The sequence below is a fragment of the Rhodnius prolixus genome, unplaced genomic scaffold (assembly GCF_049639745.1).
Source record: "Rhodnius prolixus isolate KJV_2025 unplaced genomic scaffold, Rpr scaffold_2, whole genome shotgun sequence".
NCBI classification, from domain to species: Eukaryota; Metazoa; Arthropoda; class Insecta; order Hemiptera; family Reduviidae; genus Rhodnius; species Rhodnius prolixus.
Genome location: NW_027411592.1, coordinates 27,806,396 through 27,833,238, shown reverse-complemented (window position 1 = coordinate 27,833,238; position 26,843 = coordinate 27,806,396). Strand labels below are relative to the sequence as shown.

At 32.9% G+C, this 26,843-nt stretch overlaps 1 protein-coding gene across 4 annotated transcripts in view; it reads left to right on the top strand.

Annotated features, from left to right (window-relative positions):
* The window catches only part of LOC141449359 (sodium-coupled neutral amino acid transporter 9 homolog), a 48,000-nt gene that overhangs the window by 15,565 nt on the left and 5,592 nt on the right, over window positions 1-26,843 (top strand). For all 4 annotated transcript variants that reach the window (XM_074118734.1, XM_074118733.1, XM_074118735.1 and 1 more), the window contains 8 exons: window positions 14,211-14,263; window positions 17,666-17,823; window positions 19,716-19,877; window positions 19,956-20,012; window positions 21,734-21,904; window positions 22,234-22,445; window positions 22,538-22,642; window positions 22,720-22,958. In XM_074118734.1, the coding sequence (XP_073974835.1) occupies window positions 14,211-14,263; window positions 17,666-17,823; window positions 19,716-19,877; window positions 19,956-20,012; window positions 21,734-21,904; window positions 22,234-22,445; window positions 22,538-22,642; window positions 22,720-22,958 (1,157 nt within the window). The remainder of the gene's footprint in view (window positions 1-14,210; window positions 14,264-17,665; window positions 17,824-19,715; window positions 19,878-19,955; window positions 20,013-21,733; window positions 21,905-22,233; window positions 22,446-22,537; window positions 22,643-22,719; window positions 22,959-26,843) is intronic.

Sequence of the window (26,843 nt, the reverse complement as noted above, 5' to 3'; positions counted from 1 at the left end):
TGAACGTTCTGGACGCCCTGTTGAGGTTACTACTCCAGAAATCATTGATAAAATCCATGATATGGTGATGGATGACAGAAGAGTGAAGGTGTGTGAGATTGCTAGTGCTGTGGGCATCTCGAATGAACGGGTACATAATATTTTGCATCAACATTTGGACATGACAAAGCTATCCGCAAGATGGGTGCCGCGATTGCTCACGCTTGACCAAAAACGAAATCGTGTGAAGTGTTGCAAGGACGGTTTGCAGCTGTTCCAGAAGAATCCGCAGGACTTTAAGCGTCGTTTCGTCACTGTGGATGAAACATGGATACATCACTACACTCCTGAGACCAAAGAACAATCTAAACAATGGGTTACCAAGGGGGAATCTGCGCCAAAAAAGACGAAGACCGTTCCTTCGGCCGGAAAGATTATGGCGACTGTCTTTTGGGATTCGCAAGGAATAATCCTCATCGACTATCTGGAAAAGGGTAAAACTGTTACAGGTGCATATTATTTATCGTTATTGGACCGTTTGAAAACCGAGCTGCAAGAAAAACGCCCACGATTGGCCCACAAAAAAGTCCTTTTCCATCACGACAACGCATCAGCTCACACCTCAGCAGTTGTGGTCGCAAAATTAATGGAAATAGGGTTCCAACTCGTTTCACATCCCCCCTATTCTCCAGACTTGGCTCCCTCGGACTACTATTTGTTCCCCAATATGAGGAAATGGCTGGCGGGAAAAAGATTTTATTCAAACGAGGAGGTGATTGCTGAAACGAATGGCTATTTTTCAGACTTGGACAAATCCTATTATTCGGAAGGGATCAACAAACTAGAGCAGCGTTGGACGAAGTGTATAAGCCTAAAAGGAGACTATGTTGAAAAATAAAAAAGGTTTACCCCAAAAAATTAAGTAGTTTTTATTTTTGCACGGACTTTTCAAACGACCCTCGTACACTTTGCTGATTACATAGTTACAAGTCGAATTCTCCACAGTAAATCGATTACGCAACCCACTGATGATAGATATCAGTACAAAACCGGTTAGGCATACAATTAACATACGACGGATAAAATCAACGATACAAGTACTGCTGGTAGTGTCAAATTAGAAGAAAATTTATATTGTAAGTTATACTTTTAGCTTAATTTTAGGTTTAAGTTATAAGGTTAAAAATGAAATAAATAAATAAAAAATAATTTAAAAAAACTTTTAAGGCAAAACGCTGACAGTGTATGTCAATCACGTTTTAATGAAAGGTATTCGTAATGCTCTAAAATAACCAAGTAATTAGGGCACCAGAAAATTAATTAATTATTAACAGATTATCTGATAAGAATAATTTAAGAGCTAGAGAGTAAGTGAAATTAGACTAATAAGACTTATTACTAGTAAACTTTTATAATTTCACTACTTTAATATATAAAAGTATTAATAAATGTAGTGTTTACGTAAGGGTTATAATTAACAAGTAATAAGTAGCGCAGACTGCTGAATAAATCCAGAAAGAGGCGTGTTCTTACAAACAGTTTGGATAGCCAACTTATTTAGTCCTAGGCAACAGTATCTAGACCAAATTTCTTGGTAGTCGTATAATTAATGTATAAGTGTTAGTCGTCAATTTAATTTAAGATTTTTGTAAAATATATTTTAAAATACTAATTTTTTAAAATTTCTAATTATCTCTCCTTAGCCATATACGTCCATTACTCCATCCTATTCCATGTCTTCGGCGAATAGTCTTCCCATTGAATTTACACTCTTTTTACTGACAATCCTCTTATCCGCATTTGTGAAAAATTATTGTCAGTGCTTTTGAAAAAGTGTCTCGGAGAAAAGTAGAACAAATATTATCTTGTTCACTTTGTTACATTCTTGAAAAAATTAAATTTACCTCTGTGTCTACATTTGTTTATGGAATATTTTGAAGTGATCATTGAGTAAATTATTATTTATCTCATTATGTTATTCTTTTTCTCTCTGAAGTTCTTCAAGACATTTAAATGTATGTTTCGTTTTTAAATTATATCTGATACATTGCCCATTACTTTCATTTTAAAATTACAAACATATCAATTAAGTGGATTTTTTTTTGTTTAGTTTTTTGTTAACAGACCTAATATATAACGTCTACAAGTTATTATCAGTATAAATTAGTTCTTTATTGGTGGATCATAAATGATTAAAGTGTTTACATTAAATACTCGTTAGAAAAGAACAAGCATATTATGTTGATTATTTTGAATTGAATGTAATCACTGTTTTATCACTTATATCTTTTTTACAAATGATATCAATTAATGTAATATCACCAATCAAATAGATTGCTATCTTATTTATTAAATGTCGCGGTTCCTATTCTTTCCGAATACTTTATTGGCCAATTCAATTCTTTTCTTTATAGACTTCGTAGACAAGAAGGATGTGGCTTATATGTTTGGGTAATTAGGAACTGAAATAACGCAAGAATAGTTATTTATTTAACAAGTGTGGAAAGTAGTACTTCTTCTCACACGAGGCAGGGTTTGCACGCACGTGCGAGCGAAGCGAGGCGAGTGCAAGTGCAAATTGCCGAGTGTGAGGAAAATATTTTACACTCGAGTTAAATATTATATTTTTTCTGCAACCATTAGGGTTATTAACTAAAAAAAAAAAAAACTAAACAGGAATCACTAGAATCCATTTTAAATTTCTATAAGGTAACGCTATAACCTTTTTAACTGTTATAATTAAAAATATCTAATTATTTATTAACATATTATTTTCATTTCTATATTCCTTTCAATTTTTATTTTATTTTTTTAATATACGTTTTTTAATTAATTAGTTACGTTAAATAAGCTTATTAAAGTTTTACAGAAAATATTTAATAACAAACCTTCTTATATCAAGGAAGCACAATAAAGTTTTTTCACTCACCAGTGAGGAAAGTGACACTAATGGGAATTTTTCCCCCCTAGTGAGGTAAAGTTGGGCATTACACAGCTGATTTTAATTGAGTAATGAGAACATTCCTACATGGTTGCAGAAAAAAGAAATTTAATGCCAAGCTTTAAGCATTCTATGTCTCAAAGCTGACGAAAATGATGATCTCAAAGCTGAAGAAAATGATCTAATGACGAAAATTAAACAATCCGTAAAAATAGTGAGGTAAATGTCATTTAGCATTTTAAAGTTATAGTTTTGCAATCCTGGAACAGGAACAAATTCTTGAAGCTGATTTTTTTTTGGCAAAATTCACTTTTCTCCTGGTTTCATAATTTGGTTTCTTAATTTTCAGGCCTACTATCTTTATGCTACCAATTAAAATAGGCAAAAGTGCGGTTGTGTTAGGGAGGCTATACGTCTAACCCGGTTAGGTGACATGGTCAGAGGTAGCAGAGATAGCTAATACTTCACTAGGCGCCACAATATCCTAGCGATTAAAGGTGAAGACCGCATAGCTATTATACTGGTTCTGGGTCCGATTTCTGGTCTCGATTTTAGATTTTATTTAATGTGTGTAATTCAAAATTTACTTACTAGGTGCCACCGTTCACCGCACCGAGTTGAAAATAGTTGGACGTGAAATTTGTATGAAGTAAAAGGTATTATACTGGGCATTACTGTTACTTTTATGTACTGCTCTGTAAATTCCTAAACGGTAAATTTTAATGTTCCCTAAGTTCCAGGATATGTTCAGAATGTGTCTACGGGGATGCCACATTGATCTCTTTTTTCAATTTAATATACTTACTTTGAAAACATATCCAGATATTATTTGTTGTTGTTGTTTTTTTTAAAGCGTTAGAGGAATTCAAAAACAAGCTAGAGAGAAATATTCGCTGCAACCATACTCATTTCAGTAAGCTAAGAGGTGAGGTAATATTTTAAGTTTTCGTCACAAGTCTAGCTTTATCAATGAAGTCTGATTTCTGCACATCCAGCAGGATCTGCATTTCTCGGCAGTCTCAGAGCCTTTTTGCTTTCTATAGTAACTTTAGGCACTAGGTATATCTCAGCGCGGTCCTCCTAATATATTTTTTATTTCGAAGAACTGCTTGTTACTGCAACTTTCTCCGCGCTTAACTCATCCAATGGGAAACACGAAATCGATGAACAGAGCGGCTTTATGATCTAAATCTTCGGATTGATTATTGAGACAGCTCTAGCCGTGATTATTTGGGAGTACAAATCAACCTTTTCACGATGTGTGACAATTCAGGAGGCTTACACCTGTAATGAATGGGTAGCGTCATCTCTATGAACGATGTTGCTCTTATCGCCGAGTGGACAGTATTGGTTCCTTGATTATTTTGTCCCAGTAGGTACCAACTTTACACCTTCGTCAAGTTTTTCCAGAATTTCTACCTCCAAGTTTTCCAAGCTGTAACCACTTTGTCAAAAAATCTGTCATTATGAGCTGCGCGTGATATTTGCCGTGCAGTTCTTTAAGGGGCTAATAATAATTTATATAATATATATATTATATTATATATATTGTATAATATATATAATATATATATTATACATATACTATATACTATATTATATATATATTATATATACCCTGTATAATATATATAATATACATATATATTATACAGGGTGATCCATTTAAAACGCGCCAATCGCTAATAACTTTTTAGGAAAGCGGAATTTCGAAAAAACCCACGAAGTAAACTATATGTTTTTTTCGGTCTAGTTTTCAAATTTTTCATCTCCGATGCTGTATCTTTATTTTTGGCGGAGTTACGGGCAAAAACCTAATCAAGGTTTCATAAGGGCCACTGGTTTTGACAATGATTATGAAAACTTCATAAAAAAACTGTGAAAAATGACGTTGACCCCGTTTCGATATCCCTAATATTAGTCGAGATATTTAAGATCAAAGTTACTATTTTATCTTTTCGTGAACGGTTTTCAATATTAATTTTCCACCAGAAATACACGTTTTGGGTGGTCCTCTGACTGCAAAAAATGTTATTGGTGACGCAGAGTAAAAAAATAACAATAATTGAAGATTTTAAAACATGTAGTATATTGTAATGGTAGTGGGTAAATCAGGTTAAATTTGTTTTATATCATCAAATAAAAGCAACCATCACATCAGTTTAATGTACCCAGTTTGCAAGACTTCATGACCTATGATTACGGTAAGAATATCTTGCTATAAAAAGTTATTAGCGATTGGTGCATTTTAAATGGATCACCCTGTATATGCATTTGTATTTAAGGCCCGTCAACATCTGAGGTTATTGGCACCCGGAGCTTTTTTCCGTGAATGAAACCGAAACGTAGACAAAACGTTTTACTCATTTTTTTTTTACTAAATTCTCATTACGATATCAGCAAGATTGATGTTCTTTCTTCAAAAATCTCGTATATTTATAAAATTTATTGTAGAATATGTTTGCTCAGAAGAAGTTTAAGTTTGGAAGATAATCTGTAGAGATATCTCACGTTGCTGATAGCTTTCAGCCGGCGGATAGTCTAGTTGATATGAGTGAGCAATATGAAATACTTCCAGGGGTTAGGATATCAAAACGCTTGAAAGTAGTCCGTCGAAACTACTAAAAAGATGGAGATTCATGTTGACAGATGGTTTGATAGGGCGGAACGCCACATGCGCAGATGCCACCTTGTCAGCTGTTTAATGACAAATTCTTTTACATTGTATATTAACATACAATGTTTTCTTTTAAATATTTTATTGCTTTCAAAATAACCCTTAATTGAGGAAGTTGTAAAACTAGAGAAAAGGCTCCTATTAAAAGAATGTTCTGGTATAAATATTTTCTATAAATTCTTTCTTGCTAATGTTTAGGCTCCCCCCAACGTGTTCATCAAAACGACTCTCCATTAGTCTACCGCTATACAGTGTAACCTCCTGTAAAAACAAAAATTTGAACTATTTCCCCCTTGAACAAAAAAAAACTGCTGTTTTGAAAATTCTATAGAATCAAACTATTCAGTTAGAGAAAGTATGTGCCACGATTCGGTAACGATCATACTCTTGGCCGTTTGAAATGACTGCAGTGTGAAAAATAATAATAAATACGTTGCTTCTATTTGAAATATATTAGGTTTCTTGGAATTTCGGCGAAACAGACATTGGGCCGTTCTATATATTGCTACAATTAGAGTCAAAAGTTAATTATACGTTTTGCTAAAGACTCCATTCTCAAGAAATTTAAATCAACTGTGAGAATTGCTGCAAGTGTAGCAATGTTTTACGAACATTGCTGTTGAACGGTTTACTCACGAATTCAAACATTTTAAACAAAAACCACAAATTTTATTCTGAACGCTTCCGCTCGCATGTTTAAATACATTTCATAATTAATGCATTATTCATTCAATCTTTTTAATCTCAGCAAGATTTGTTCCGAGGATCAATTTTTTTGGGGGAGTGATCTTACTGTTTGAAAAAAACTTGAATATAGTGTAATATCGTAAAAAAAAAAAACAGAAAATATTTTTTTTCAATTTCAGTCGTTTTTTTTTATTTTAATTTTTGCAAAGCCTTTGTCCAAAGGAACAGGTCACATTCATGGCTGCGAAACATAATTACCATAAGTTATTGCTATTAAAATTTAAATAATTTTAAGTGGAGTATAGTTCTAAATTATTTTTATTACCTTATGATAACATTAGATTGCACTTTGAAAAATAAATAAAATATGGGCTAGCACTCAAATAAGTTGCTCTTACTATAAAGTTTATTGGATCAAACTTTTTTATTTCCTTCAGATTCTAACTTTTTGAAACATTTAATTCTTAATAACATTACTCACATTTCTATATATTTACTACATTATATATTTATAAATTAAAAATAGGGCCAGCTTACTAAGAGCTTTTCACATATTGATACATATTCCCAGGGCCGGATTTAGATGAAAAGAGGCCCTAGGCTAGTCCTTTCATCTCCCATATTTAAGTTTGTAATACATTTTTATGTTTGTACGAGGGTCGTTTGAAAAGTCCGTGCAAAGTCAGAGAGATAGCACCACTGGCGCGTATCGAGGTTATGTTTAGTTAGTAGCATCTCTTGGAAGAACACACATCAAGTTCCACCCAGATCGGTCTATTTCTATGTGTTTGGCATTCGTTTGAATCGAGAAAGTCGAGTGATTTTCAAAAAATGGACGAAAAAGAATTTCGTGTGTTGATTAAACACTACTTTATGAAAGGCAAAACGCCTCAGGAGACTAGATAGAAGCTTGATAAACATTATGGTGACTCTGCACCTTCGATTAGAACAGTTTATAAGTGGTTTCAAAATTTTCGGAGTGGCCATATGGGCACAAGTGACGCTGAACGTTCTGGACGCCCTGTTGAGGTTACTACTCCAGAAATCATTGATAAAATCCATGATATGGTGATGGATGACAGAAGAGTGAAGGTGCGTGAGATTGCTAGTGCTGTGGGCATCTCGAATGAACGGGTACATAATATTTTGCATCAACATTTGGACATGACAAAGCTATCCGCAAGATGGGTGCCGCGATTGCTCACGCTTGACCAAAAACGAAATCGTGTGAAGTGTTGCAAGGACGGTTTGCAGCTGTTCCAGAAGAATCCGCAGGACTTTAAGCGTCGTTTCGTCACTGTGGATGAAACATGGATACATCACTACACTCCTGAGACCAAAGAACAATCTAAACAATGGGTTACCAAGGGGGAATCTGCGCCAAAAAAGACGAAGACCGTTCCTTTGGCCGGAAAGATTATGGCGACTGTCTTTTGGGATTCGCAAGGAATAATCCTCATCGACTATCTGGAAAAGGGTAAAACTATTACAGGTGCATATTATTCATCGTTATTGGACCGTTTGATAACCGAGCTGCTAGAAAAACGCCCACGATTGGCCCACAAAAAAGTCCTTTTCCATCACGACAACGCATCAGCTCACACCTCAGCAGTTGTGGTCGCAAAATTAATGGAAATAGGGTTCCAACTCGTTTCACATCCCCCCTATTCTCCAGACTTGGCTCCCTCGGACTACTATTTGTTCCCCAATATGAGGAAATGGCTGGCGGGAAAAAGATTTTATTCAAACGAGGAGGTGATTGCTGAAACGAATGGCTATTTTTCAGACTTGGACAAATCCTATTATTCGGAAGGGATCAACAAACTAGAGCAGCGTTGGACGAAGTGTATAAGCCTAAAAGGAGACTATGTTGAAAAATAAAAAAGGTTTACCCCAAAAAATTAAGTAGTTTTTATTTTTGCACGGACTTTTCAAACGACCCTCGTATATGAGTCATATGCGTAGAATTTCTCCTTTTTTTCAGTTCAGTGTTTTAGTGTTCACTGTTTTTAGAATAGTATAATTTTAATTTTGCTAACAATTTGAATGTAGGCCCCTCTTGATCTTGAGGCCCTAGGCTGAAGCCTAGGTAAATCCGGCCCTGCATATTCCAAATGGAGTTCAATCTTCAATGGCCTTCTTTGAAGCTGTCAGCTCGCCAAGATGGTAATGAGAATGGCAGAGTGTTGAAGGATGAGGATGAAGTTGTCATTCAGTTTGGTCATGTGAGTTGTTAATGGCTTGAATTTTCGCAAGCAAAATAATAACCTTTATGAGCTTCCTACAATTTTTTTTTTTGGGATAGTGAAAAGTAAAGTAATCGCCTATTTTTTGAGGGGCTTAACGTCCAACTACCAATTAGGTGTCGCGGACGGAGGCGACTAGCAAACGTACTTTACTATTTCTTATTTAACCATTAAATAAAATCTAAGGCCAAGACCGGGAATCAAACCCAGTACCACAATGCATATTAGCTTTGCAGGTCTCTTTTGGGAAAGTGTTTATATGCTTACACATACACACTCGGATTTATGGGATCCCAAAATGAATATTTCCTTAGAAAATTCGATATTGAAAAATTTAAAAAAAAAAATTAATAAATAAAAAGGAGGTACGCTTAAGATTTAGTGACGATGGTTAGGGGAGATGTTTATTTATTGGTCTAATTTTGGCCATGCAATTATTAATAATTTACCAGAGAAGGTAACCACATTGGTAGATGGTGTTTAATTCCGCCTTAAGAAGTAATGATTACTTTTTTTTCTTTATTTAATAAAAGTTAATTGAGTACTATGTATAGTTTTATTTAATTGGACTTCAATATATTCTTTAAAAAAAATTTGATGCATTTATATTAATAACGGATGATTAATCTCTTAGTAAAGTGTGAAATGGTTGACAACTGCAAAATAAACAGCATGAGGGGTAGATAAGTGACGGCCAAGTCGCTGGGGAGAGTGACCCAGGGTCTAAATTTACTAGGGCAACGCTCTCTACAAGTCACACTTACAAAACATGTCATGTATATTCAAATATTTACTACACCGCCTCTAGTAAACTCCCTTCTATTTACATCTTTCTTAATGTTTGTTTATGCGTACTCAAAATCAACAAATAAATTTAAAAGATTTAACTTTACGAAACTAAATAATTTTATTACAGTTATCGATTTATACTCGTATTCTAACACATTCTGCTGCGATACATTCTGCAATGCGGCACACTTATGTAACAACTAATTTCATGGATTTACACTAAATAGAAAAATAAACAAATTTATTTTTTCTAGAAATACATTTAAAAACGTACCTCAATATTTTCATACATATATAATTCTCATATTATGTAAATTAATACATGAGCAGAATGGCATATTTGGATGTTGCCAGTAAATTATTATTACTTTTAATTGCAATAATTATACTATTATTATTATTATACTTTTATTTGCTGCTTAATATTATCCTATTTAGCTTTATACTTTTAATTGCAATAATTATACTATTATTATTATTATTATTATACTTTGATTTTCTGCTTAATATTATCCTATTTAGCTTTATACTTTTAATTGCAATAATTATACTATTATTATTATTATTATTATACTTTGATTTTCTGCTTAATATTATCCTATTTAGCTTTATACTTTTAATTGCAATAATTATACCATTATTATTATTATTATACTTTGATTTGCTGCTTAATATTATCCTATTTAGCTTTATACTTTTAATTGCAATATCTTAAACTTTTAATAGGTATAATAAACCTTTACTTTCTGTGTCCAAAACCTTTTTTTATAATTTTTAACTAGGAATTCATAGTTCTTGGATTGGTCTTTAGTTAAAATATGTTAACATTGCCCTTTTATTAGCAATAATGTTTTAATAATCATAATTGACTTTGCCAAAAATAGTCGAAATAATATCCATACTGTTTTTAATCTAATAATTTTATTTACTTCGCTACACTCGTGTGGGCATTACTTCAACTCGGTCACTGTGAAAAGTAAACTTTTCTTAATTGTTCAATAAATAACTATTTGAGGTTGGGAAACCCTGTATTTGATTGTATGCGCATATACTCTTGTTTGGAAAAATTTAGCTAGAGCAATCTCGTATTATTATGCCTAATGATTTATTGATGCCTAATGATTGTAAATAACAAAAATTGTATTGAAGAGCCCATATATCGGGGGATCATAGCTGATTACCAATAGAACGTCTTCAAATACCCACTTTTCATGAGATACATAAAATAGAATTGTTAAACAGATTATGGGTGTTATAGTTCACGCTTATCGAAAATTTAACACGTTTTCTCTCGCTACTATTTCTAAGTTTTTAACTCGAAAATTTTACTCAGTTACTAAGTGTTAGAATCATTATTAATTCTTATCAGTTTTCAGTTTGTAAATAAACTTAATACGAATGAATAAAAATATAAATGTTAAATGTACTCCTATTAAAAAGGCTAACCTTAAGCCCTTAACCAAAACCGCCCTGAACAATATTTTTCAGAAAAATAATAAAAATGAATTATTCATTGAGAAAGATCCACTTCGGGTTAACCTTCCTTATCATCAACTAGAGATAGGGCCGTATATTTCACAGTAATATCTCTTTAGAGGAAATCTATTCACCTCTTTTGATAGAATCCCAAAATACTGAAAAGTATATTTTCAGTGAAGGTACAATTTTCGATCAACTGTATCCACGTGCCGGCCATTTGATTGTTCTTCTGCCCAGGAGATTTTTACAGCTCTCTGTCCAGTGATAGACGTGTTGTCTGTAACGGCTAGTGTAGTTTAACAGCTGAGCCATAAGGCTATAAGGTTCTAGCCTTAAGCGCTCAAGCTCTCAGGGTTCATTGGGTGGTTCGAGTCAGAGCTCGAGCTGAAGCATCACAGAGAGCTCGGTGAGCCTCCAAGGCTCGGTTCAAAAGGCTCGAGCTTTTTTTTGTGTGTTTTATATGAAGCACTTTATTTGTACTATTAATAAATTAATTTCTTAAAACAAATCAAGTTATAGCAGCTAATGAATTTTTCAACATATTTTTGTATTAATGATTACAATAATTTCTAAAATGTTCGTTGTTCATTGATTACTCGTCATTTCTTAAGAATTTAAAAAGGCTCGCACTTTGTGAGCCTTCAACTCTAGGTTTGTGAGCCTCCAACTTGAGCTACACGGCTCGAGCTTCGAGGGCTATAAAGCTCGAATCGAAGCTCGGTTCAGTTGAGCCTTCAGCTCGGACCTCTACTGAACAACACTAGTAACGGCAGTGTAGCTGTCAAAAGAGGTTAATGTGCTTTAAAAACAAAGTAATAATATTTTATTACTTCGGCAATAATTTACTAGAGTAAAATTCTATTGGACACGAGAAATAGAGTTTTGTCCTTTTTTTTACAATGATAGCTTTTTTTTCTTTTTTTTGTTTCCTTGAAAGTCCATTAGTCATTAGTGCTCCTAGACTGTCTTGGATCTGAGTATACTCCTAGATCAGCAGACAGCTCTTCCTAGGGCATTAGTAAAGTCTACAATGTATTTAATTTTATGTGATAAAGTGATTTGTTACAGTGGTTTTCCTATTTTTGCGGCTCCCTTAGAGATGTCTATTATTTTCCTGGAGTTTCCTGAATTTAAAAAAAAATCGTTATAAGCTATCATGAAGAAGTTCAACAGACATTCCCATTTCAGTACGTTGTAGTCCCATATACAGGGTGTTCATTTTAAGACGGCTCAAATGCATTTCATACTTAAACGGCTAATCTGTTACATCTGTTACAAACAATATTTGGTAATTTCGGGAGAGTTGCGTTTAATTACCAAAAAAATTAGAAACCATCTGCCACATATTTAAGTGATCAATATCTTCCATTTAAGGATCATACTTATTCCTTAATTTATCAAACAATGCACTTTACTTAACTTGTGAAGCATGTACTGCACTTTCAATGGTGCCTCCTCAGATACAGAGAGCAGTTGATAACCCCCAGGCTAACCTGGCTTGCGAGCCAGAGGAGGCACCTTTTGAAGGCACAGTACATGCTTCACAAGTTGAGTAAAGAACATTATTTGATAAATTAAGGAATAAGTTTGATCCTTTACATGAAAGATATTGATCACTTAAATATGTGGCAGGAGGTTTAAAATGTTTTTGGTAATTAAACACAACTCTCCCGAAATTACCAAATAATTATTAAACCTTCTTGTTTGTAACAGATGTAAAATTAATTTTTAGCCATTTTGTGTATGCTTGAGAACATCTAAAGCTCTTAAAATTTGATTTTTCTTAGAAAAATCACTCGGAAAACGACTTATTTCCTGATATTAAGAAAAATACTAGCTTTACTGCCTTGGCAATATTTTTAGTAGAAAGGGGATGAAAAAAATACATAAAAATGACCTATCGCGTGCTCTTCTTTCTCTTTGATACCAAGTTAAAAAATTGAAATATGATTAATAAATACCAGATTTTGAAATGGCCTAGCACCTTTAATTTTAAAGATACCGAACTGCGGTTTCCGGTTTCTTTCATAACTTTTTATACTCTTTAAAACTGTGTATATGAAAATGGGGGTCAACAGCGAATCCTCACTTTTGGACTCGCGTCAGCCGCGTATGGGGGCAGGAATTTAAAATCAAGACATTCATTCTGAAACTAGAGGTGACGGGCAACAAATTTTTCCTCTACCATTTTTTGCTCAGGTCAACTGTTTAAGTATGAAATGCATTTGAGCCGTCTTAAAATGAACACCCTGTATAGGTACCAATTTACAATTTATTGTAATATCACTTCAAAGGAAAGCCTAAGTTACTGCGCCTTATCAAAGCGTCAACATCACCAAAACTATGAAGTTTAAAGCAAAATACAGTTTTAGAAGAAATGGAAAGAGAAAGATTAAAGAAGTCCGTATAATTAATTTCCACGTAACCGAATGTTGGCAAAGTCCTTTTAAGATGACAAGACATTTATTGAAGCAAGCATTTCCGGCTGGAACTCTAGGGCTAACATCTGATTGAGTACTTCGTCTTAACTTTGAGTAGTATACCCCGTTGGAGGAAGTAGACCAGCCGCTTCTTCAGGAATGTTAGCGATCTTGTTGATATTAATATACAAAAATATACACAAAACACCATTCTCGCAACATACCTGCAGGAATCTGTAGAGCTAGACGGAAACTTAATGGGAATAGGGAACTCACTGTAAGAGTCTCAAACCAAAAATGACATATTTCTAACCACTCTTCATTCAATTCTAAATCTAATGAAATCGAAAAATGCCGTTGAAAATTTGAACAGATAGAGATTACGTTTACTATCAGCTTTATTTAATTTTTATTGTTTATTGCCTCCAGGCATTACAGTCAAAAATACTTAGAAAACTTCTTAACGCTCCGTTCTATGTATCTAACCTCACTATCCATAACGAGATCTCAAAATCTCTTTCGTTAAAGATCTTGCTAAAATTCGTTTTCTCAAATTTCACTCCTCTACAGCAGCTCATTCTAACCCTCTAATCGAAAAACTATCTTCTTCTGCATTACTAGGCGATTCACCAAGAAGATTGAAGAGAAGATGGCCTCGCGATCTAATGTCATAAGTGCATACATAGGTCCAAGATAATGGAGTGACACTGTTGGGTGCCTTCTCCAATCGTATATTTTCACGTTAATCATGTACCACATTTCTTTGTTGCAACAATCTTGTTCAAAGTAGTAAATTCAACAAAAGATTTAAAAAAAAAAAAATTGTTTTCTTCAGTACAAATTTTTATTAATGTTAATGTTAGGTTGTTTTTAGAGGCGTTCCGCAAAAATTCAGCAATATTTTTGTTGTATGTTTATTGTTTCTAAAAAAAAAAATCGAAATATTTACTTTTTTTTAATTATTAATTACACAAATATTTGGTATGTTGCAGCCGGAAGTGGAATGGAAAGAGGCAGTAACACGTCAGAGCAGCATAGTGACGATGTAAGTATGACGTGTAGTCTAGACTGGTCGATATCAGGTTCATCGAACTCTCTAAACCAACCCCCCCCCCGACTTCCGGTAAACTTCTTACCACCCCCAAGTATTAAGCTTATACATAGCTTCTGCCTAGTCTTGAACAGAAAGAGAGCGAACACTCTCCTATAGCGCTATACACCATTGTACCTGTATAAATGTAATGTCCTTGCATCCAAGATAAGGACAGCTGACCGATGTCTGTAGAGAGCGACGACCTCTAACGGCTATGCATATACTCCCACCACATTATGGCCGTCCAATCAAAAATAAATTTGCATTTAATAATTGTGTTTCAAAACAACGATTGTGTTTTACAATAAATTTCGATCAGAAGCCAATTGCTATCTTTCAAAAACTTTTTGGCAGAGTTTGCAAATCACTTTCGTATCAATTTTTGTATGACATTACTCTTTTTATTTTACCACATATTTGCTAAAAATGATTAATATACGTATTGGTGTTAATAACTGAAATCCTTTTTTTGTATTTTACAATTGAACAAAATATCTTCTTCAATAATAAAATTCTAAACCAACAATTATTTAGACAAGTAGTAAAAAAGAAAAAACAAAACAAAAAAATATACGTGTAAAAATATATCAGCCGTTACTAAATGTCAAACTTGGGTAGTTAGATAATAACAAGAGGTAAAACTTAACACGACTGACCTGTTATAGGCGACTTGATGAAAGTAGCAAGAAGGGCCCATCCAGGGCACCTGGGCCCCGAGTACTGGCACTAGTTCACCGCTGACAAGCACTGCAGCCATCTTGGCTCACTCTAGTGTCAACGACCTCAACGAAATCAATGGCACGCCTCCCGTACCCACAAGAAGGCGCTCGTGTTGCCTGTACTCCTATATAGCTTTCTTTATCCATTCACATGTCTTCTCCAACTTTAATCTTCTTTTTTTTTTTTTTTTACCGTTTGTTTATTTTGATCAGTAATAAATCATAATTTACCGCTTGTAGCGAAGTCCAGTAGAAAACACTAATTTTTTTTTTTACGTATATTGATGTGAGGTCTCTTTCTTGGAATAAGAAAACAATTATAAGGAAAATCTCGAAAAAGTAAGAAGTCTATTTATTCTGTTTCCACAGAGGGCGCTAAAATCAGTTTTTGGTGGAAATCAATCATCCGGAAGACCACTTTACTGAATAGAATTTTTAGTTTTTTGTCTAATACTCTTGGAAACGATTTGCTTCAAGCTTGGTATGAAGTAAAGCAGGGGTCGGCAACGTGCGGCCCTTCTAACATTTTCCTGCGGCCCGCGGCACAAAACGGCAAATAATAAAAATTTAAATCATAAAATATGTCAAATTCGATGTTATTAAAGTTTGGTAATTTTCGCTGGTACAATTTACTGTCTCAGCGTTACAATTAGTATCACGTGACTTTGACACCAGACAAAGCGTGTTCTCGCCGTCGAAGCTACGGATTTTCGCTTCTTCTCAAGTTATTTATTTTATGGTGCAACAGTTGATTTATAAATGTGAATGCAATCGCATTATTTTTATTTCGCCTGGCTTTTTAATAGAAAAAATGCTGAAGGAAGATATGAAGCAATTTCGTAGAAGTAACTAATGCCGTTTGTATGTTGATTTGTTAATAAATTGCAATATAATAAATTTATAAACAAATAAAAACAATTAATAAGTAAGAACCCAAAATAAATATAAATTAATTCTTAAAAAAGAAATATATATATATGCAAACTGCGGCTCTCGGTAATAAACCAATAACCTCATGTGGCCCTTTACAGAAAAAGGTTGCCCACCCCTGAAGTAAAGTAATCGCCTACTTTTCCAGGCGAGGCTTAACATGCCCATACCAACTAGATGTAATCGGGAACGGAAGCACATTCTTTACTGCTAACATTTTTTCTAACATAAGAAGTAGCTATGTATATACTTATTCCATACAAATATTTTTATAACTTTTTATTTAAAACAAGCAAATTCGATTGACGCTTTTGGACTAGGAATACCTCTATGAAGAGCTACTTGAGCATAATGTAAGAACTTAAATTTTAAGCCTTACATAAAGGGGGCTAACTCCTCTCCCATTCAATGTATAGCGTCGAGACCCCCAAAAGGCACATCTACATAAAATTCCGAATCGAATGAGACCTCATTCTTGAAAATCGGTTCTTGCGTTTAGGCGCTACGCAGTTTACAAAAAAGGTAACAAGAACAAGACCAATTTTTGAAAAAGGCGTTTTTGCTCATTTTCAGCAACTTTTTTCTCAAAATCTGTCAGATCTGGGTTGTTGCAAAAAAATTACAGTTATAAAGGAGGATTTGCCCTACAGTTTAATGAAAATTTGGGAATTTTATCTTTGATAGAAAAAGAGAAAAAAATTGTCAAATTTGGGTGTTTTCAAAGATTACCCCTTATACAACTGCCCTACCGAACAGTTTTAATATGGATTAAATATATATCGAAAATTCCAAATTTGAAAATAATAATAATGTGCGGGGTTCAACTAAAAGCACAAAACTTCAGAGGATTCAATCTCTTCAATCTAAAATAGAACTATTGTAAACGTTCCATTTTATGTCTCCAACCTGACTATACACACTGACCTTAACATTTCTTTTATCGCACAGATCGCTAAAACACGATAAAGAAAACTTCATTTTAATCTGCAATCTCATATAAATCCTCTAGCTCAAAATCTTTCTTCAAGAACTTCCTGATAACCTGACAAGACGCCTTAAAAGACCGTGGGCTCGTGATCTTCTTTCAAGTGAAGAGAGTAATTAATAGTCTGAGGTTTTGGAGTGTTACCACTGGGTAACTTCTCCACTCGTTTCTATCTACCATTCACTTCTATCATTATTACTTATAGCGCCATCGCGCTGATTGTAGCACAGATAAAAAAATTCTATATAACTTTTAAAGTGAAATTTTATCTAGATAATTTCATTTAATCGGGGTCTCTGGTACTGAAGTTAAACTCTTTCTAATTATCATTTCAATATACTAGTCGGCTTCATCACCTTTATAATATGTAAGCGATATTGACAAAATTTCGAGTTGGAAGAGTGTTATTTAGAACTGTCAGTGCGGCTGTTCATCACGGTAGCTTTTTAGTGCAAATTTGTAGTTTTAAGAAAATTTATTCTTAGAAATTGCAGTAAGAGAAAGTCATGTGAGTAGTATTCATGTTATATCTTGTTGATAATAATTGGGAATAAAGTACTCTTAACATCCTAACAGTAAAAACTATTGTAATCTATCCTTTTTTCTTAATGGAATCCATATCTTGAAATTATTTTTTTTATACTAAATAAAATAAAAATATACCAGGCATTTGTAGGAACCTTAATAATAGTTAAAAAAAAACAATTTTTATACTTTCAGATTTGCAATATGGAATACAATGATGGGAACATCATTGCTGGCGATGCCTTGGGGTATACAACGGGCAGGACTCGTAGTAGGGCCTGCCCTGACTGCGATAATGGGAGCACTTTGTCTATATACAGCATATTGCAATCTCAGAGCGCACAGCCAATTCGGTAAGTTCTTTACATAGTATATAGGTCTGCTACATAGTAGCTTGGTTGTGTATAGAAGCATGGCCGGCCCTTTGAGGATTTGCAGGCGATGGGTCCAGTGCATTTGGGCCCCATGATGGAGGAGGTCCCAAAACGATAATAAATTATAACGTAACATTGCTAGGAATATTGCAAAGTTTCCAGCTGCGTATTTTCTGCATTAACAAAAAAAAAGAAAAAAAAATAGGACCCAGGCAAAGCAGTGCTTACACAGTTTGAACAAACATAAATCTCTAAGAAGACTATTGTTTGCTATTAACTACGATTTGAAGTTCTAGAAGGCATAACATTCATTGAAAGAAATGCCGTTTATTTTAGGCTTAACTTGCAATTTACAATATTGTCAAAAATTAATATCAACTACTACTGTTTAAAGCAAAATCACAATAATTTTACTTACACTGCTAATACCAAAATTTAATAATCTTTTAGACTTTGCAAAAATGGTAGATCGGAACTTGAATATTTAAACTTAGAAAAAAGAATTTTCCGGACAAGAAGGTGAAATTTCACTAAAATTAGTTGAGGATATATTAAATGATACACTTTTTAATGTTGTGATTATATTTTAAAGTTGTAACAAATAGTTGAGAGAAATTATCAAGTTATGGAAGTATGCTAAGAGAAAGAGACTAACGCTAAAATCATTTGTTATCATAGATGTACGATAAGGCATCAAAAATTGAATTTAAAAGATCCAGAAATCTTTAATGACAGCAAAAAAAAAATCTTATATCTATATAAAGTTAATATTTTCTAGATATTAGTACCACATAAGTGGTGAGGAAAAAATAAAACTTAAACAACAATTACAAAGGAGATGAAAATGGTACTACGTGATATTCTGTTATGGATAAGAATTATGCACCATCCTTAACAAAGTCCAAAACAATGTGATGACATGTATTATTGTCAAATGGATTGTAGAATCACTGACATAATGTTACATCTTACATAATGTTATTAGAAATTGAGAACCAAAACAATAAGGGCATCGCAAGGGTTTACATAATCCCTGTTGAGAAAATATTGCACAAATGCTACTTGGTTGGTTACAACAAAAATTATAGTGTTAATAGGTGGAGGATAGGGCCAAATAACTAGTAATTAATTACTGACCTCTAAGTTCTTAATAAAAGAAGGGCTACGTTTAAATTTCAAAACGGAACGCACGATCTGTGATTTATAACAAAGGAATTTTAGAAAATGAAAAAATAAGTTTCTCTAAGTTGAATGAAACATGCTTTAAAATTAGATTCAGTTAGCAACTTTACACATTTCAAAGTAATTGGAAAGAATAGGATCGATAAGAAGATTGCTACAACAATATTACTTAATATTTATTAAAACAAAATAAATAATTTTATGATAATAGGCAATAAAATGACACTTTTTTAATGACGAATTAATAATAATCTCTATGCATAATAATTCTCAAAATAAAGTTAGATACTACACTGTAAATAGTCCTTTTGCTGTCGTTTATCTCCTCCTTCACCCCAGCTAGTGATTTCATGTACTAATTCAGGGTTTTGGTACCAACTATATACAGTCTAAGGGTTACAAAAAGTTGAATTAATTATAGGGCCGGCAACCCAACTTGAAACACGCTACTGCCATCGCAATCACCTGCAGCGAATGTAAGTAAACTTACACAATAGCAACCCATCACATTGTATCAGCGTCCTCAAACAAATGACTAGCATACTACAAAAACCGATCTCTCAACATCTTATGTGAAGTGTACTATGTTTCTTTGAAAAACTAATGGTCCAATTTATTATAAATAATAATCTACTTCTATGCTTTCTTATTGACTCCAATTAATTATGTTTATTCACTTCTAATTACAGGTACTGCGACAGATGAAATATCTGAACTTACTCGCTCTCTTCTTGGAGCAACAAGTGAACTAGTTTCTAAAACATTCTCATTAATTGTACTTTTAGGAGCAAATATAGTATATTGGATTCTAATGAGTAACTTCCTTTATCATTCTGTACACTATTTTTATAGTAAGTTTAACGCTGGTGGAATTTTATAATTTTATTTTTCTTTAAACGTAATAACTCAAATACAATTTTTTTTTTTAGGTGTTATTAAACATTTGCCGTATGATACGAATGAAAACATTACCTCAGCTTCTGGAGGTATGTATTATTTACAATTTAGATGAGACTTTTAACTAAAGAAATAAGAATATTTTTGAAGTGAGCAAGGTTGTGTGACAGTACTGCTATTGGTTCCGCTTCTGTATGTATCTCATTAAACTGGGATACGCACTGAGATTCTTACTTTTTTTAAATTTAAGCGAACTTTGTTTCTAGTCACCAAGGGATATTTATTACTTATGCAAAAACGAAACTTTAGGGTGCTTTTTTTTTTTCTCTTTCTTACAACAATTCTTAAGGTTCAACTTTCTCCCCAGACTCCGATTTTAAAATGCATGTTCTTCAGAGTAACATTAAGTAGTCAGAAGACAGTTAATTGCAGTGAAGTGATACTTTAAAGGAGAGAACTGCCTTATCAAGTGATTTTTTTTAAGTCCGAGCTTACTGCATTTTTTGTTTTTGTGATAAGAATGTCAACAAACGTGCAGATCATTTCCAAAAACCAAAAACCCTTTTTTTATTCTTTTTTTTTTTTAATCAATAGACTACGTAACATAAATTTAATACTTGACATCAAAAATTTGACAAGATAGAAATATTTCCTCATAAGAAAAAAGTCATTTGGACGATAGACAGGCCCAAATCTTCTTTATGTCCTGACCGACTAGTATGAACCAACAGCTCACCAAAAAATTTTTTTTGTTTCAAAAAAATGGAATAAATTTCAAAAACCTGGAAAAATCTATTCTGAAAAGTTGCTCTTATAATTATAATAGATTTTCTTCACGTTTGGAATTATTGCAACGCAATTAAATTTAGTGAAGTTAATTGTGTAGGTGAGGGAATTGTAATATTCTCTATGAAAGGATGCTTTAAGGGGACGCTTGAAGTTTCTGCCTCGTGTGAGGTAAAAAATAAAATAGGCGGGTAAATAGCACAAATAAGTATTTAGTATTTCGTTTTAAAAAAAAATCGTTAGGTCCATTTTGTTGAAAATTGTGAAATATGTACATAAAAATCGCATAAGTCCATCTACCATTTGGCGAATTTTGTCAAAATGTTGTTATTAGAACATAAGCGGTAATGGAATCAAAACTGAATACAAAGTTTTAGCTCTTAGTAAGTTTTAGTTTTCAGATAATAGACCATTCTCCCAAGTACCGTCCACTTTCTAAAAGATTCGTTCAGTCAGGGGGCTTCAAAACTTTATCAAGCCATTAATTCAAGTGCAATACTTCCTTCCGTAGGAGTAAGAACTAAATTGCACTTGAAACTTTTTCTGAATCGGGATAAGATTTAGTTATTTATTACTAATAATTTTAATAGGAGCCTCACACAATCGGCTCACGCATTTATTTATGTAAGATGTTGTTTACACTCGTTTGGCAACATTTGCTCGAAATCTTTTGGGTTTTTTTACGTGTGTTGTGAGAGATGAATTTCTTTTATTAACAAAGATAAACCTCTGCTGTTGAAAAAATGTAGGATTTCTATCTTATATAGAAAAAAAGAAGGAAAAATTCTTTAACTTGGGGGTATTCAAAAGTAAGATTTTTATAGTGTTAAACGAATGTAGAACCGGACTAATTTAACATGGCTAGATAGTAGTTTAACACAAAAGATTAACTCTTTCAGAAAACAATTATTGAGATAAAATCCCTTACTTATTCCTCTATTTAAATTAAAGTCTACCCTTAATACGCTACTTAATCTGCTTTTAATTCTTAGTTGGAGATTAACAGGATAAAAATTTGTTTCAGTTTATTGCCCAACCAATGTGCTAGTCAGCAGCAATTCCAGCGGAGATGGTGATTCTCTCTTTACACAAATATGGAGTCTTGACTGTACTGTACCAGTATTCTTGGCTCTTATCATAATACCTCTTCTTAATTTTAAATCGCCTACATTTTTCACCAAATTTAATTCATTAGGTATTAAAATATGTTTTTAATCGTAAGAGTGAAATGTCTTGAAAATCACATCATTTTTCTTAACAATTTAACTATAGAATTAAAATATTTAATTTGCGTCTCTTTAGAACAAAATGATTCTCAGTGTGTTATGATGACTGTTAACCAAAAAAAAACTTTTGTTTAATCACTCTTTTTATTTAAATTCTATGTTGATATTTATGTATGATATCCAAGATTACTTCAAATTCTTGATAGCTATCAACAATGAAGTTATTAAGAAATAGAGTGAAATTGAATATAAAAATGTAAATAAGGATCTACTTGAAAGTAATAACGCATTTTTTCAGGTACTATGTCAGTGATGTACTTGATTATATTTGTATTCGTTAAATCCGCCAGTTGGGGTGTTAACATAGATATAAAAAATACTTCAAGCATAAATTATAGCCCATTAGCCATGCCAAGTTTTCCTGCAACCTCTGGTATGCTTGCCCTATCGTTTTTTATTCATAATATTATTATAACTATCATGAAGAGCAATGCAGATCAGAAAAATAATGTAAGAATTCATGTAAATCGTTTTTTAAGTAATTATTCCATGAATTTCTATGATGAAAAGTAAAGAATAATGCTTAATTATAATTATTCTAGGGTAGAGATTTATCTATCGCCTATGCCTTGGTAACTGCGACTTACCTTTTAATTGGAGCCGTTTTCTATATTTCGTTTCCTCTGGCAAAAAATTGTATACAAGATGTAGGTAACCGTACAGTATATAATTAATATGAAAATTACAAACTAAGTTAATTGCTATTTTTGTAAATATTTTTCAGAATTTATTAAACAACTTTGTTGGCTGGGATACCATGACAGTTATAGGTAGAGTTTTTCTACTGTTTCAACTAGTGACGGTGTATCCATTAATTTCTTATATGTTACGAGTACAAACAATGATAACATTAGCTGGTATTCCTTACCCAAGTAGATTGCATGTGATTGCTTTTAATGCAATCATGGTAATTATCTGCGTACTATTTGCAATATTTCTACCAAAAATAGGAACTATTATAAGGTATGTTATTTATGAATTAAGTACTTCTTATAATGTTGTTTTTTGTTTTCTTGCTGTACCTTTCCTCTGTGAGAAATTATTGCTTCTATTGAAAACGTCAGAACTCTAGTGATCAGTTACAAACTTTAGCGTAGACTTGTAAATTTTCTATCAGAAGGAAATGTTAGCGCAAAGTGCTTTGGCTGTCTATTCTACGCTACAACAACATCGCTACGGTACAACAAAAAGTAACGTTTGAATTGCTTGAGGCAGAAAAAGTTAATATGAAGGTTTACCTACTGAAAAACTATAAACTATTATAGTGATGATCACGGTAATATCTTGCTCAAAATGAGAGATAACCTTTAATGTAATGAGATTTCTAAATTAAGGAAATGGAGGGGAAAATTTAGAAAGTGAAAGAAAAATAAACACTCTCACACGCGGAAAAGTGATCATATTTCTTAGATCGCAAGTTTTTTGCCTACTTCTTCTTACTACTTTATCTTTAACAATATGATGGACTTTGCAACAGTCAAGTCAGTTTTGAAATTGAATCATCACAGTGCTCACCTTTCCTCTCCCAGGATAGTGCATTTGTAGTGTTTATCCAATTCATAAAATGTTCTGTCTAGACTTCATAAAAGTCGTAAATAGCCTTCAAGCAGATTTTAATTGGATAATAGAATGTAAAACGTTATTTCTCAAGAGAAGCCTTCAACAATTTCATATTTTTAAACCAGTTTCTCTAGTGAGAATTGAGTTCAACAATTTCATTTGTAAAGCTGCTGCACTAAAAGACAATCCATCTTTGATCTTATCCATTGTGCCAGACCAGTTTCGGTCCTTCGTCCATCAGATGTAGATTAATAAGTTTAGTGTAGACTTCGACTTCACTTATGTTTCTGCCTTGCACTATTTTCACACTGTTAGAGTACTCACTCTAATACAAAGTCAACAACTGTACTGCGAGACGGAAACATATAGAAAATTAGAAAATGTCATAATTTCTGCTCAAAGAAAATGTAGAGTTGGTACTTGAAAAATTAGAAGGCGCCTCCGTCCACAGTTATGTTTGAAAGTACAAAGAGCTTTTTAAAAAAATTTATTTAGCAGAAAAACTTATATTGCAACAACTCAAAATGTAAAAAATGAGATAGAATAAGGACAAATGAGAGGTTTTTAAAATGTTGTTTTGTGGAGTCTGCCTTTCCATATAAAACTCGTGAGATCAATGCTGTAACTAATCCCTCCGCAAGATTGAGGCTGTCCTCAGCCGTTAGATAGGTAGTCTCGGATAGCAATGAGCTTCCTCAGCAGCAGTAGGTTCTTGAACTGGACCTTCAGTTTGTACTGCATTTGTATTCTTGCAAATTTTTAGACAGTAATATCTGTTTTGAAATACTGTTACAATAGCTAAAAGGATTAACATTATTATCGATAAATAGTACACAAATTTGTGGTCATCAAGATGAATTTCGTCTATTGCTTCTAAAGGCTGAACGTTAATATTGGCTCCATGTATTTGATCGAAAGTAAAATTTGTATAAGGTTTGAATTTTGGTAATTCAGAAGGAAGCATTACATTGCTTTCCCAATATACACACGATTTACTTCAATATGATTGAACCAATTTTGGATTCAGAGTAAAATTCTTAAAACAAACATTTACAATAATTTTTGTAATATACAATTTATATATTTATGATAGGAATACATTTTATAAATGGAGATATTTTTTTTATAACTAATAATTCACTATCATTTATGTCTCTGTCTTCTAAATATTTGATTTACACATTTGTTTTCAAATGAGGTTGCATTCTTGCAATAGTAATTAAGTAAGATGCAATTACCTGTGAGTAACTCGTTCTCTTATTACAAATGAAGTATTTACATGAATGGTTACAATTTCATTTTCTTTATAGACAGGACAGGAGAGAAGGAATAATTTTTCGTAGGTTAGGGATTTCAGGGGAAACTGTATAAAGTAGGAAAGGCAATCATTGTGAATAGAAATTGCTTTTCAACATTATCTTCTAAATGATATTCGTTGGTCTGGACTTGTTTCAGTTAGTGATGGGCTATTTGAGCGGACTCGTTCCATTGGAACGAGTCCGATGGTGGAACGAGTTGATTCAAATCCCTATTTTTAAAAAAAGTGATTCCGCCCCGCCCCAATAAATTTAGGCAAATAAAAATGAAAATGAGGCAGCAGAAGGTTTGGAACGATTAAACATAAGAACAAATGTCACGCAATTTATTATATTATTATATCATTAAATGTTAGCTTTCCCAGTTAATAACAAAACTATATTTCTTTAACACACATTGAGTACTATCCCTAATTTCCAATTGCTCTGATAAATATAAAATTAACAACGTAATACAAATATTAACACAAAAATAGGCTAGTCAAATATAAATTAAAGCAATGCAGTTTTGTCATTATCTAGCTTGACCACTAGAAGACTGGAGTTAACTTACTTCAAGAGTATTCAAGGTAGAGAAACGGAAATGGGTAGGAAATTATTCCATAAAAATTCTAACCCTTCAAAATTATAATTACTCATAATATTTATTTACTAAGAATTGAATATCAAGCTTTTAAAATATTATCTTATTGTTTTACAAAAAGAAAAAGCTGTGTGCTTAATCTTAAACTTAGCGCTGGACACTTACTCTCATCTTCATTGGCGTAAGTTTGAACGTGTACATGTCAGCTAGACGGTCAAAGTAAAACTGGGCCAAAATTTAGTATTACCGAACTGGTTTACTTAGTGTAGTATCCCTCCCACTCTATCACCTATTTCACAAACATTCATCGATTAAAAATATTTTTTAGTTAAATATTCGTTTCATTGGAATACAAAAAACATTATAACGCTTTCTTAAGATGATTTGAATTTTTAAAATTTGTTTTTGTCCATTACTCTTATAAAATACGAAGAATTTCAAATAAAATATAATATACAAACACAGAATGATCTAGTGTGCAGGTGGAGTCAGTCGTAGTTACCATGACAACGGAACCGTTAAACGACTCCGGCCCAGCTCTAGCATTTTCATTGGTTAAATCCACTGGAGTTGGTGGAGTCGAATCCGGAGTGATTTAAATCCTTTTGAAACCGGACTCGTTCCATTTTTTCGTTCACTGAATCTAGCCAATAGAAATTGCTGGAGCTGGAACCGGAGTTGTTTAACGGTTCCATTGCTATGGTAACGAGGACTGACTCCACCTGCACACTAGATCATTGTGTTTGTATATTATATTTTATTTGAAATTCTTCGTATTTTATAAGAGTAATGGACAAAAACAAATTTTAAAAATTAAAATCATCTTAAGAAAGCGTTATAATGTTTTTTGTATTCAAATAAAACGAATATTTAACTAAAAATTATTTCCAATCGATGAATGTTTGTGAAATTGGTGATAGAGTGGGAGGGATACTGCAGTAAGTAAACCAATTAGGTAATACTAAATTTTGGCTCAGTGTTACTTTGACTGTCTCACGGTCATGTACACGGTTAAACTTACCCAATGAAGATAAGAATAAGAGTGTCCAGCGCTATGTTAAAGATTAAGCACACAGCTTTTTCTTTTCGTAAGATAATGAGATAATATTTTTAAAGCTTGATATACAAGTCCTAGTAAATAAATATTTCTTTATTTATGAGTAATTATCATTTTGCTTGAAGGGTTAGATTTTTTTTTATGGGAATAATTTCCTACCCATTTCCGTTTCTCTATCTTGGATCCTCTTGAAGCACATTAACTCCAGTCTTCCAGTGGTCAAGCTAGATAATGACTAAACAGCATTGCTTTAATTTTTATAATTGACTAGTCTATTTTTATGTTAATTTTTGTGTTACGTTGTTAATTTTATATTTATCAGTGCAATTGGA